The following is a 13250-nucleotide window of genomic DNA, read 5'->3' on the forward strand; positions in this document are numbered from 1 at the left end:
CAGGGTAAACATACATGTCTGCGTTTGTGCTGCCTGTTTTTATGTGTTCTGTCTGACCCGTGGAGGCTTCGGGCCGTCTCGCAGAGCCGTGTTAAATTCTTCAGCCCTGCAGACCAAAACGCATGGAAGTCATAGACTGCACAAAAGACAAACTACAGTTTATGTTTTTAACATTTCAAGACAAAAAACATACCTTCCATTATTTACAGCTTTTAACTCGGCACATGTTAAAGGCTGACGCGATGTCGAGGTAAATGTGTTTATTCTGTAGTTTGGGGAAAATCATAATACAAAGTTTGCGAACAGTATCAGCAAAGACCTTGAAGTTTTAATACAGAGTAAAAATGCTGAGCCTGCACAGCCACGGTGTATCAGCACCTCTGATGACGTTATCATCAGGTAAATCACTGCAGGTTTTTCCAGAATCCTTCACCTTGCAAAGCCTGATGAATCATGAAATAATTGCCATATAAATTATTTTACTTTATTCCATTCAGCGTTTTGGGGCAATTTATTTAGGAACAAAAATCGTCACACTGATGATGTAGAGGTCTCAAAAACTCATGTCAAATACGTTACAGGGTTAAATGCTTCTCAGTATTTGAATCATTGGAAAATCCAATAAAACGATTGCTTAGACAATTTACAGACGGTTAGATGTGCTAAGCTGTGTTCGGGGTTAAATGATGTCTTTTCATTATGCTGGATACATTTTTATGGTCTTACAGAGCTTCAAAAATGTTTTATGAAGGGAACATTTAACTAACTCGTTCCCAGAAGACAATATCTCGTTCCAGGTGTTCTCATTTCCCACAAGAGGATAACTTCTTTTCACAATACAATTACCCTTAAAAACAAAATCACACCAATACCTCCTGAGAACATTCAACATTATGCACTCCACACTGTATATAAATGCCACTTGTTTTGCACATATTCAACTCTGTATATTTTATATATTTTATTATTATTATTTTTTTTTTATTATTATTATTATTATTTTTTACTATTTAATTTGTAAAAATGTGTATACACACACACACACACACGTAGGAAAATATTTAGTATACACATCCAGAAATGCATACACTATTATATATTGTACATATATTTATTAGTTTCAGGTTGGCCATTCTTGTATTTTGCTCGTTTGTGTTGTTGTGTTTGCACATCTCTGTTGCTTGTGGGGCTCGCACACAAGAATTTCACTCGCATGTGCTGTGCCAGTGTGCCTGCACATGTGATGTGACAATAAAAGTGATTTGATTTGATTTGAGAACAAGATAATGAACTTGTTCCTGGAATTCATTTAACTTGTTCAAATGGCGGATAAAAGTTTCTTATCTCCTGCACACAGCTGGTTCCCAGAAGTAGTTTGATTCCTGCACACGAGTGAAGCTTGAGGTTTAGTTTGTCATCGCTGAAGTCAAGGTTGCTATCATGTGGTTAAAGTTAGGAAACAGAGTCACTGTTTTCATGAGATCCACAACATCCTCAGCACAAGAAAATATTAAAACACAAAATGCCTCATTTTTCTTACAGAGTTTGAGAAAACAGAACTTTTGAATAAGTGATGATATCAGCTTCAGTTGTTTGAACATGTTACAGAAACCTTTGTGCTTCCTTTCATGTTCATTTAGCTCAACTAGCTGGAACTAGCTCCTGACCTGAATCAGTGGAAGTAAGATGATGGATGGTTGAATGGATGTGTTGTTTATGGTTTTTATTGTTCCAGTGAATGGACTGGAAAACAATAACCACAGTTGTAAACATAAAAAAACAAATGTGGGCGACACATCCCTGCATGTGTTTTAAAATTGAAAGTGACATGAACTTTGACCTGTAGTTTTTCAGAGGTGATGGAAGGACTTTCTCAAACATATAATTTGCGCAACCTTTAATTAACTGGTTTGGCTGAATTTGTGCTCCAGTTCGCTGACTTTTGTTTTGCGTCCAGGGTCACTGAATTTCCTCATTTCCAGCTCCATATTTTAATGATGGCATCCGTAGAGTAGCTCTATATGACTGAAGGAAGGTTTTGTATAAACATGTGTGTAAAAAGCAGTATTAAACCTTTTAATATGAACTAAACCAATAAGGAGAATGTACAGGTTGTACTCTAACATCCATACTTAGAATGGTGCACTAAGTAGTGCCAGTGTAGCGTAGCATCCTAGCAGTCTAGTCCAAGTTAGTGTTAGCTTTCTACAGAAGTGACTTTGGTAGAGAACAGACTCTTAAAAACGAACATGTAACAAACATTAGATTAGTTAGAATGTTTTTTGTTTTTTTTAAAGATTGTTTTTCAATACAAAATAATTTAAAATATTGAAGAATGTGATGCTAGGTGGGACCCAACAGAGTCAAGGTCTTTATAAAAACAAACAAACAACAACTTTAATTTATTCCTGTCAGTTCATGTTTCTTATTAAGGCAACTATCTCTGATTGGCTGTCCTTCCCAAAAACAAAAGTGTATGGGAGGGACTTAAGATGACCATATTAGGAATATCTACTACTTGGTAACATCATTCCAACAGTAGAAAAAAAACAACTTTGTGAAGCCTGAGCTTTTGTCTCACAAGGTTTACTTCTACATGTGCTCACCTCATTATCTGAAACTTATCTGGTTGTGTTCAAAAACAACATATTACACATATGTCAAGAAAATGATGTAAGGCAGAGCAGGCCCACTTCAAAATCCTAAATACTAACTATTAGGTCTTCTTGGATCTGGCTATGTTATGCTCTATATACAAAATTCATATTTTTGAAAAGAACTAGAAAATTACAGTTAGTCACCTACAAAGAGGTCAAAAACACTCAGTGGTTCCACGTCCACTCTTCATCCTGCCCTGAAACGTCTTCATCAGTACAGTCAGAGTTCAGCTTATCTCCTTCTACAAACCCCGGGTAACCGTCATCGCTTCCTTTCTAAAACTCGTACGGAGACACGAACAGGGTGACCTTGGTGAGGTAGCGGCCCAGCAGGGTGTTGTGCTCCAGCTCGCTCATCTCCACCTCGGCTTCTAGCGTGGCCGGCCCCTTGATGGGCGTCACCAGGAGGAGGGTGCCCGTCTGTCTGCCCGAGCGCTGCACACTAAAGTGGCCCCGGCCGCGACCGCCGGCGAGGCCGAATCGCAGCGTGTCGCCCAGCACGCGAGCGGCAGACACCCGGAAGAGGATGCGCGGGGCGGACATGTTGGACACTACAGAGAGGAAGTGGAAGGAGATGGAGTTTGGTGCTTGAGTGCATGGCTTGTCTCCCAGCATGCACGGGTTCCTCTCACACCGCCTGAAAGAACACAAAGAGGGTAAACATTATTGGTTTTCAGTTATTCACAGGTTTTAGTCATTCTTATGGAACAACCGGCCTGCTCTCTGTCCTAATCTAAGATGAACAAGTACAAAAAACAGCAGACCGAGGCCTCAGGGCTTCAGCTGCCCTCAGCAGCACTGAATTGGATAAATGGAAGAACAAGATTTCAACATACTCAATTACAGAAGGACAACTAACTAACATGTGATCAAAAAGATTTTCTAAAACTGGCTCACTTCTCCTTAAGACCATCTTTCTGGACATGTCCAGACAGCTTTCAGAGTAGCGTCTACTTTTAAAGCACTACATGGACCCTGTGATGTCACCTCACACTTGAGGGTTATTGCAATCATAAAGAGTCCACCGTTCCCAAGCCTGAATGTGGCCTCATACATTCACATGCACTGCTTAAAAAATCAAAGATCCAAATCAAATCAGTTTTATTTATGTAGCACTTTGGTCCACAGTTGTTGTTTTTAAAAGTACTGTACAATAGAATAATCAGGTAACATTTAAAAGGAAAGGAAAATAATAAGAATAAAATAATGACAGACTCCTACAGAATTAAAAGCCAAGGAGTAAAAATGGGTCTTTAAAATGCACGAAAACCCAGGAATGTCCTGATGTGCCTTCCTGAAGGAGTCGGATTACCTGTGAAACCTCTGTGAGGTCCACGTATCGCCTCAAGCTAAACCATTCCTGTTTTCGAGTTTTCTCATGGTTGCCCCTCTACTGCACCTGTCGTTAAAGCAACTGACACAACCAGCGTTTCTTAACTGACTAGATCGAGCTCACAGAAGGACTTGATGCTAAACTCTAATAAAAAAGTGTCATGTGTTAGTGCTACTTATATGATAAGTTAGCTGATACAAATTTCAAAACTCATCATTTAATTTGTTTTTGATTGAAATTGAATATTACTTAAACTCTCTTAAATTGACTTCCAATAAAAAAGGTTTATCATTGATTGAAATTCATTCAGAAATAATCCTTATTTCATTGTACTGTATATTGTTACTGTTATTTGCCCTGTATGTCTACTGTACAAACTGAACTGGAATGACTGACTGTTCGCTTTATCATTTCAAATAAAGTTTGAAAAAAAAGTTAGCTGATACAGCAAACCAGACAAAACATGATGATTAGAACGAGAGAGCGAGAGAGAAGAAACCTGTTTGGATGCTTGACATGATCTGAAAAAGGTGATTTAGCTGTAATTTGAGAGAAGTGCAGATTATTAGTTAGAGAAAATTAATTAAGCTTTTCAAGCTATCGTTCTGTCTTTGTGATGACTCTTTTGAGGGCACCCATTGGTTTTGAATAACTCTTTTCACTTCCTGTAAAATGCTTTTATATTCATCACTCTGTGACGTATATCTTTTTAATCCAGTTTAATCTGATTAGCTTCAGCATGCTAATGCCTCCTACCACGTAAAGCTACACTTCATGGTTAGCTTGTGAGTCATAGTTAGCAAAAAAACATCTGAGGTCAGTCTTGGGTCAAAAACATCTTCTACATCTCCAACAAAGTGTGGTTGCGGGTTGGAACGCATTCTTGTATTCTTCATCTTCATCGACTTCCTGTCTCCTCTATAGTAGAATCCAGTCTGATTGTTTATGGTTCTCCAGAGACGCCATGATTGTTTAGTCATCCCCAGAGTAATCTGTTAAAATCCTGAAATGATCCTAGTCTCCTGAAATGATACCCTGCTCTTGTACTCATGGGTAAGGACCTGCTTTTCTCAGAAATTGACACAAACACTGAAAGTGAACACATGATTTTGTTTGTTATATGCTGGAGAGAGTGCAGGCGTACTCTGCACCCTCCCAGATTCAGAGTTAGGTTTGGGACGGTGTTTTTTAGACATACATGGCTGAAATGTTTGACAGAGTTAGTGTTTTCTGTCATATATGTTCTGTCCCAGTAGTGAACGTTCATATTAAACATAACAAAAGTTGAGTGATAATAACTCAGCATATATACAAGTAACCTCTGTGAGCCAAAAGCTCAGATGGTCTGAAACATGGACTGCCACTAAACTCACAGTTTATATGTATATTTTTTCTCTAAGTGGTCAGAGAGAGTTATCCTAGGAGTTCAATTTTCAATTATATTTTGATAGAGCGCCAAATCACAAAAACAATTGCCTTAATGCGCTTTATATTGTAAAGGTAAAGACCCTACAATAATACATACAGAGAAAACACCAACAATCATATGACCCTATGAGCAAGCGCTTTGGTGACAGTGGGAAGGAAAAACTCCCTTTTAACAGGAAGAAACCTCCGACAGGAATAGGCTCAGGAAGGGGCGGGGCCATCTTCTGCAGCCGGTTGGGGGTTGGGGTGAGTTAAAACAGCTCATTTCAGACAGAGCGTGAATGAATGAAAGATTTATTTTGAACTGTGAATCATGCAAATCTTAAAAAAATATTTTAGATAAGATTTGACCTCGAGAGGCTTTTGTTAATGTTAATATTTGACGCATTTGTAAAATGGTATCAAGGGTTGATATTTGTTAAAGGTTTTGTATCAAAGTTAGAAATTCTTTTGTGATGGCACTAATGTGAGGAATTTCACTACATACAGTCTTTTATCCTTCCTCTGCTGCCTTTTGTTCTAGTCTTATGCAAAATGATTCTTAGTTTTTAATTGATGTGTTAAAATTTTATAGTTAAAATACTTCAGAGTAACGTTTCCACTGCAAATCTTCTCAGAAAATATTTTGCAGAACCCTTGAACTAAGCCAAACACCCTGGAGAGCCTGTGTGCCTGCAATTTTCATGTTTTTTGTGACCAAAATACAGGAAACAGATGATACAACAGCTGTTTTCTGCAAACGTTTGTGTTGAATTTGTGGCTTGCTAAATCATCTTTATCCAAGTCCCTCTTTAGCTAGTGAGTCCAACAAAAGGCTCGCTCAGATTACATGCCTTTGACATCCTCTTTCAAATCGAAGATGAATGATGGGCAACTTTTACAGTAAGTTCTCCCAATAGTTTATTTTTTCTTTTGGTGGTTTTCCCCACAAAGAAGTGATCAGGTCAATCCTCATATTATTTGCTTTTCATGCAATTACTGTATTGACTGTATTTGTCTTGCAGTTTCTTGGGTTTGACTGGGGGAATTTTTGCAATTTGGCATCTCCGTGATTCCAGGTGTGGAAAAAGTACTTGAACAATCTGCTGTGGTAAACACGTCCAGTGCTGTAAACACGTTTCAAGGTTCTTGACCGATCAGCTAACTGGAGCCTGAAAACTTAGCAGTTCATCTGAGGCCAAACCACAGCCTGACTCTCAGCCCAGATTCTGCCAGAGCTAAGAGATGGGTGGAGGAGGGAAGTGGTTAACTGTGAGGTCGAGGTCATTGTTTGTCAAATATTTCTTTATCGCTGTCCCTGTCATTGACTTTATGTCTGATTCTTTTTCTTCTGAGGTGACAGGTTTATGGTTTTGATTGTGTCTTTGTGTTTCTGGGTGCTGTTTAATTGCACTCTCGATGTGTGATTTAAATTGAGTGTAGTTCAGGGCAGTCATTCTTTTGACTGCTTGTTCGCTAGTTTCAAATTCAGACTGTCAGTTTTGTTTTCATCCACAGTTGTTGGACAAATAGACGAAGTCCATAGAACTTGGAGAGTTTCCAGATGTTTTGCAACTCTCTGGATTGCCTCAAACAGCATGTGGACTGATTTTTGACCAATGGGACAAATATCACACCACTGAGCTCATTTGAATCACAGACAGATTGTTTTGGTTTTGGGGATCAAATCACACTCTAACCTTTCTTTATTCGAGTTAATATTAGTGAGTCCCACTCACACAGACTTAGAGACTGGTTGGCAATCATTTGGCAACCATCGGTTGATAGGAAAAAGTGTCTAGCACTCGACCCACTGCTGAGTGGTTGCTTCTAGTGTGAAACTGGTTGCAAACAGGTATTTGGTGCTGTACCAAAAACCTTTTTATTATTGTTAAGGCACCACAGGTTGCCATGGTCACCAGTACTTTGCATGGAAGATGCCAGTTTGTCTGTCCACCATCAAAAACTACTTGCCAAGTAGTGCTGAAACTGTGAAAAGTGAGCTGCAAACTGGAAACTCAGACTGTTTGCCTTTAAAGTAAATAGTGAGATTCGCAAACTTTCAGATTGTACAAACTAAAGGTTTATGTGGAGATATGGAGACACAAACGGGACACAGAAGGTAAGATAGAAGAGAACAGCTCAGAGGAAGGTTGAGGAGAAAAAGGTCGGTAAGTACTCTTACATGGACGATGTTTTGATGTACGTGGCGTTTTTCAAGCGAGGACACTCCACCGTCACGCACTGGAAACCTCCGTAGGTGTTCACACACAGCTGGTCTGCTGTGCAGTTGTGCATCCGGTTTTCACACTCGTCAATGTCTGAATGCGAAAGGTCAAAGGTGAGAGGTACAACTACAAGGGCGCAGCCATCTTAAACATTCCCCAAATAGAACAGGATGACCTCTGAACTCTGACCTGTGCAGCTGCGGCCGTCTCTGGTCAGGTCGTACCCGGACGGACAGATGCAGTGGAAGCTGCCGGGTGTGTTCACGCACTGATGGACGCAGAGCAGGCCAGGCTGACCGAGGGGAAACAGATGGCACTCGTCGATATCTGAAACAGACACAAGCAAAATTCTAGTTGATTAATCGGTCGGTTGATTGAAAGAAAATTTACATCCAACAATTTTGGTTCTCAAGCGAAGACATTGAAAATCGATTTTTTTAACTGCTGAGAATGATCAGCGTTTTGTTAATGTGGTGGTTATTGGTATGGACTGATCACCTGTGCAGATGTTGTTGTCACGGCCTGATATGGTGAAGCCCACGTCACAGGTGCAGCGGGTGGAGCCCAGGAAGTGTGTGCAGTGAGAGGGTCGTACTGAAGAGGAGGGAGAGGATGACGTGGGTGACTGGTGAGAAAGTGAAGTTGCTGAAGAGGATGCTGACAGAGCAGCAGAAGCAGGAAATGATGACGAAGAGGAGGCGGAGGAGGAGGGAGAAGCGGGAGAGAAGGAGGGGAGGGAGTTGGCGGTGCTGTTGAGGTCTGAAAAGAAAAACCAGGTTTAAAAAAACAGAAGCACAAAACTTTGAAGCAGAACTGTGATTGACCTCCGGAGACTCACGTCTGCACATGGGCTGCTGACCGCTCCACTTCAGAGACTCCAGACACACTCGGGTCCGAGGACCAATCAGCTCATAGCCGGACTTGCACAGGAAGTGGACCTCGTGTCCGATGCCAAATACCCTGCCCAGTCTGCGGCCGTGAGCGGGGGGATCCGGTTTGGGGCAGGATGCTGCAAGGCAAAACATTTCTGTCTGAGATAATCTTAATCCACCTGCTGGACCTCAGAAAAGTTATACACCAGCTCAAACCCTGTGGTCATCTGGAACAGACACCAGGAACTGACGGTGCTCCAGTGTGTCAGCCTCCCCTGCAGCTCCGCCACAAACCATGCCCCGCCACAGGGACACTACACCAAAAACTCCTCCCACTTTTACCATTTATTTTTTTACCTATTTTAAAGACGGCCATGGTGCTGTTGTGCAGGGTGCTAATCTTCTTCTTTAGGGAGCGCAGGCTCTGCTGGTAGGACGTCTCATGGACCGCCAGCATCTTCTCCACCTGCCGCAGCGAGTTCAGCAGATCGTGAGTGGATGGACACTCCTGTGGGGGCGGGACGAGGAGGGGTTAGAGAAGGCCTTCCTCCATCTAATCTTTGTCTTTTTTGGCACTTTTATAATAAGCTGAGTAAATTCTGGGGCCAGAACACCAAAACCATGAGCTGACTCAAGCTCAAATGTGCACGGTGGATGTGGGTGTATACTTCTAAATGCCTCCTATCACAATAAATATTCATTAATTGCTATTAATTCTATCTTTAGGCCCAAATATGAAAACACAAAGTTTTTCCAAGGTTGTAATAATTTGTTTGGCTAGAGGCAGAAGATGACCATCACATTCTGTTTGCAGGTGTGAGGTCTGCACACAGAGGTGAGGTTTTTCAGAGCTGCATTTAAGCCTGGGTGAAAACTGAACCAGAAGCGGCCGCTCGCCTCACAATCACTGTTGAAACACAGCTTAACTCGGCGCTGCTGCCACACAGCGAACCTGTGGTTTGTGTTTTCGGTGTTTGGAGGCGTTCCTTTGGTTTCTTACAGGCAGTGAAGACTAAGGAGGGTGAACCTGAGCTCTGCGTGCTGAGCTGCAGCTACTATGTATTTAAACAGACTTTGGTGTTGGTGTGAGTAATCAAACTCTAATGACAATAAAAACAAGAATTTGTTCGTGCACTTTGATTGATTTGACCAGGGCTAAGGGTGTGTCATAGTCGTTGAATTTCTTTTTTTTAATTTTAGTTTTTTGGACATTATTTAACGGTACACAAGATTAAAAAGTTCAAAGAGCTCCACTTGATTTAAATTTACCTGAATCAAATTCAAGGTCATGCTCCTGTGCACCTTTGCTCTGAGCAGAACTCCTAATGTGTCGTCTTATACTTTCTGCTTCTAGTTGGACCTTCTCCAACATGTCAGAAAGATGAATCTTCAATTTGATCTTAATTTTTTGAAGCACACAAAGCTCCAGTTTGAAGATATGTGTTTGTGATGCCTGAAATTCCAGGTCAGGTCATTTCTGCTGAATGTTCTGACTCAGAAACATCTGGATATTACAGATGCTGAGAAACATGTGTCCCTGCTGCTCTTTGCCTTCAGGTTGGAAAACTGGATTCTTGAAAACTGCTCAGTCTTAGTTGGAGACCGAGCTCTCATCATCAGCGATGATTGTCTGCATAAATGTTTAATTGAGTTTGAAAAACGAGTTGATGTTTATGTTTAGCATAGAAGAATCTAAAAATATCAGCCATGCTTGAAGCTCTCAGGACTTGCAAGAGAAGATGATTATGAACATCATATGGCCAAATTTACAGAGCTAAATGGATTTTTCTTTGTTATATCTATAATCATAGTGTGTGGTACTGCACTATGCTTCAATAAATAATCTCAAATATATTTTTAATATAAAAAAGATCACGATCTTTCTCTTGATCAGATCATGTTCCAACTTTTTTGACTCTCTAAGAAATAAAACCTGGATATAAAATCATTTTGATGTCAACTTTTACTCAAAAAACATTTAGACCCAAAATGCTGACTTAAGTAATTAGATTACATGTAAATCTACCATGAAATTTTGTTACATGAGTACAATGTAAAAAAAAAAATTAAACTTACTTCATTTTGCTTGATTTTTTTATTTGAACTTTATATGAACTTTTGATTTCATATATTTCATTTTCATTTTACTCAAAATTGTTCCTTCAGTGTCCTACTAATTAGAGAGGGGTCAGCTGACATGTTAAACATGCATTATTTTAGCTTTAGGGGATGACTTTTTTTTTCAGGAATATCATCTCCAAGACTGGGAACATTAAAGTGTTATAGCCTAAAAGCTATAAAAGTAAAATGCAAACATGATAAGAACTATTCTTATGTATTTTATTTAAGAAAAACAGTCGTAATTTTTTTAATTACATTGAATTCGATTGAATACATACATTATATTGAATTAGTCTTATGAGACCTTCGGTCCAAATATAGATGATTTCACGTTTTTCTTATTTTTTTAAAAAGCATGACCAGGTCAGACACCGGTACCAACCTGAGCAGAAGAAGAATAAATCTGATGAAGGCTGATCATCATCATCGTCAGCGTAATGACCCCAGCAGCCTTCATCCTGGAAAAAAACTCCATCCTCATGATGATCCGTCTTCAGCTCCTCTGCTGCGTCCTCAGAACTGAACCATCTCTTCTCCTGCTCTTTCTTTTCAAGGGCACTTGCCAAATTTCTCCTGCGCTCCCTCACAACCCTCCCTCCACCTCCACCTTCACCTCCACCCACCTCCCTGTCAGGCATGTTGGAGGTGGAAGCTGAAGCCAGAGGAGGAGGAGGAGGAGAAGAAGGAGGGCCCACATCTGGAACATGCTGTCCCTTCTTTCTTTTTTTTTTATAAACCATCAGCAAATCCAGAAATAGACTTAAATTATAAGGAGAAGTCAGCTGGCAGTGGTGTCTTTTAATCATCCCCCGTTGTTGGGGAGTATTTCAGATTTGCTCTCCAGCTCAGGAATGTGGCTCTTGCTCCAATTACAGTCACTATAAAGCCCCACTTTTTTTGAAACCCCAAACTCGCCTTGTTGCAGCATAATGTCATGTTGCTCCTAAATGACAAGGCAGCGATATCTGAGGCAGAAGCCCCCGCCTCGGTTATCCCCCACTCAGAAAGAGAAAAAAAAGAGGTGTAGAGATCCTGGAAGAGATGTTAGAAAAGACCCTGCAGCTGCTACAAGTCCAAACTTCAACTTAAACTCAGAGTCATATATAAGGTATGATAATGGCAGAGTATGCATGCACACTATAATCTCCTATACAGCACCCTAAACACATGAAAATCCCCAAAAGGAAAAACACATCTGCTGAATTTGGAATTATAACGTTTAATTGGAAGTAAATAAAAAAGATGATTGAACTCCAAACAAGGCCTTGAATTTCCTTGAAGAGCCTGGAATTTCATGTGCAGTGAGCGCAGAGGGACACACACTCTTTCACGCATTTGTTAAAAACACAAAAGAACCATTTGCACAGCTAAAAACTGTCTTTATGGAAGATTATTGGAAAAACAAAAAGAAGCACATTTTGATTTTTAACATGCCTAAAATTAGAACACTGAGTCCACACAAGATATGTGCTTAAATAACAGATATGTCATCATAAGTAAACTAACAGAATACAAACCCCAAAAAGGGGGTTGGGTATTCATACCAGATACCAGCTGGTATGAAATAGAGATGCTTTAGTTTTATTCTCTTATTAGAGTTATTCTTGAATTATCATAATTAATGTTGGTCCAAGTTCAGCATTGCAAGTGAGCATATTGTTATGATGTCATAGTTTTGTGACGTGTAAAAAAACAAAAACGGCCAATGAGCACTCAGGAAAACATTGTAAATAAAAGGCTGTTAGGATTGGGGCTGGGGGTTGGGATGTGATCGTGCTTAGGGTTGTAGCGCTATAGTTAGGGTTAAGCTCTTCTGGTTAGGGTTTAGTGTGTGGTGTAACGGTGTGTCCACATCACAAAAGTATGACATCACAGAAATGTGAGTGGTCACTTGCAATGTGGAATGTGGACCAAGATTAAGTCTGATTATGCGGGAACAACACCCACATGGAGCTATCAGATTGTGCTTTGCTCATCAGCCAGTATCACCAAAGACAGCCTGAGACCTCCTGGAAAACAGGTGGAGCTGTGAAGCACTCACCGGAATGAAGTGAAAGGCTCATATTGTCATCTTTTTTCCAGGTTTTAAAACTTTTAACAGATTTTTTTTTATTACAGCAAGAAATTTGTTAAAATATTAATTTCATTGGTTTTCTGTATTGCTCTTACAAAACGGAGCATCTGAGTGGAGAGGTGTTGTTTTGCAGAGGTGGGACCAAGTCATTGTTTTGCAAGTCTCAAGTAAGTCTCAAGTCTTTATCCTCAAGTCTCAAGTCAAGTCTCAAGTAATGTCAGGCAAGTCAGAGTCGAGTCTCAAGTCACTGGTGTAAAAGTCCGAGTCAAGTCACAAGTCTGAAACTTTGAATTTCAAGTCCTTTCGAGTCTTTAAAAAAAACAAAACGAAAAAAAGCATGTTGCAGTTATGCTAAATGTAAATATTAGACCATGTAATTTTTTAATCTGTGTTTTTCTCAACACATGACAAAATAGTGAACTTAGAAAATATACACAAATTGTGAAATTGCACCTCTATAAAATGCAGCTCAATTAAACCTAGCTCCAAGAATAATTTTCACCAACAGTTCTGAGATAAGCTGCATGTTATTCTTGGATGCGCTTGTAGGACCGGCTT

General features: G+C 40.1%; 1 protein-coding gene across 1 annotated transcript; it reads right to left on the minus strand.

Annotated features, from left to right (window-relative positions):
* Positions 1 to 245: 245 nt before the first annotated feature.
* Positions 246 to 11171, minus strand: LOC147326704 (fibulin-7-like). Its single transcript, XM_086302034.1, has 7 exons — positions 11001 to 11171; positions 8855 to 9005; positions 8464 to 8634; positions 8124 to 8384; positions 7815 to 7952; positions 7583 to 7718; positions 246 to 3294 (listed from the first exon to the last, which is right to left on the minus strand). Exons 1-7 carry the CDS (start codon positions 11097 to 11099, stop codon positions 2934 to 2936), a joined length of 1317 nt encoding a protein of 438 aa, XP_086158160.1. The 5' UTR covers positions 11100 to 11171; the 3' UTR covers positions 246 to 2933.
* Positions 11172 to 13250: the final 2079 nt, after the last annotated feature.

The sequence above is a fragment of the Aulonocara sp. 'chitande type north' Nkhata Bay genome, linkage group LG7, assembly GCF_057382095.1.
Source record: "Aulonocara sp. 'chitande type north' Nkhata Bay isolate Kocher_YH1m ecotype deep benthic linkage group LG7, A_spYH_male_GT1.1, whole genome shotgun sequence".
Lineage (NCBI taxonomy): Eukaryota > Metazoa > Chordata > Actinopteri > Cichliformes > Cichlidae > Aulonocara > Aulonocara sp. 'chitande type north' Nkhata Bay.

Excerpts from the sequence above, each read along its gene's own strand:
- LOC147326704 (XM_086302034.1), bottom strand. The coding sequence starts at position 11,099 with ATGAGGATGGAGTTTTTTTCCAGGATGAAGGCTGCTGGGGTCATTACG. Across the intron at positions 8,635-8,854 it reads CATGGCCGTCTTTAAAATAG|CATCCTGCCCCAAACCGGAT; the intron begins GTAAAAAAATAA and ends TTTGCCTTGCAG. Across the intron at positions 7,953-8,123 it reads TGACAACAACATCTGCACAG|ATATCGACGAGTGCCATCTG; the intron begins GTGATCAGTCCA and ends TGTCTGTTTCAG.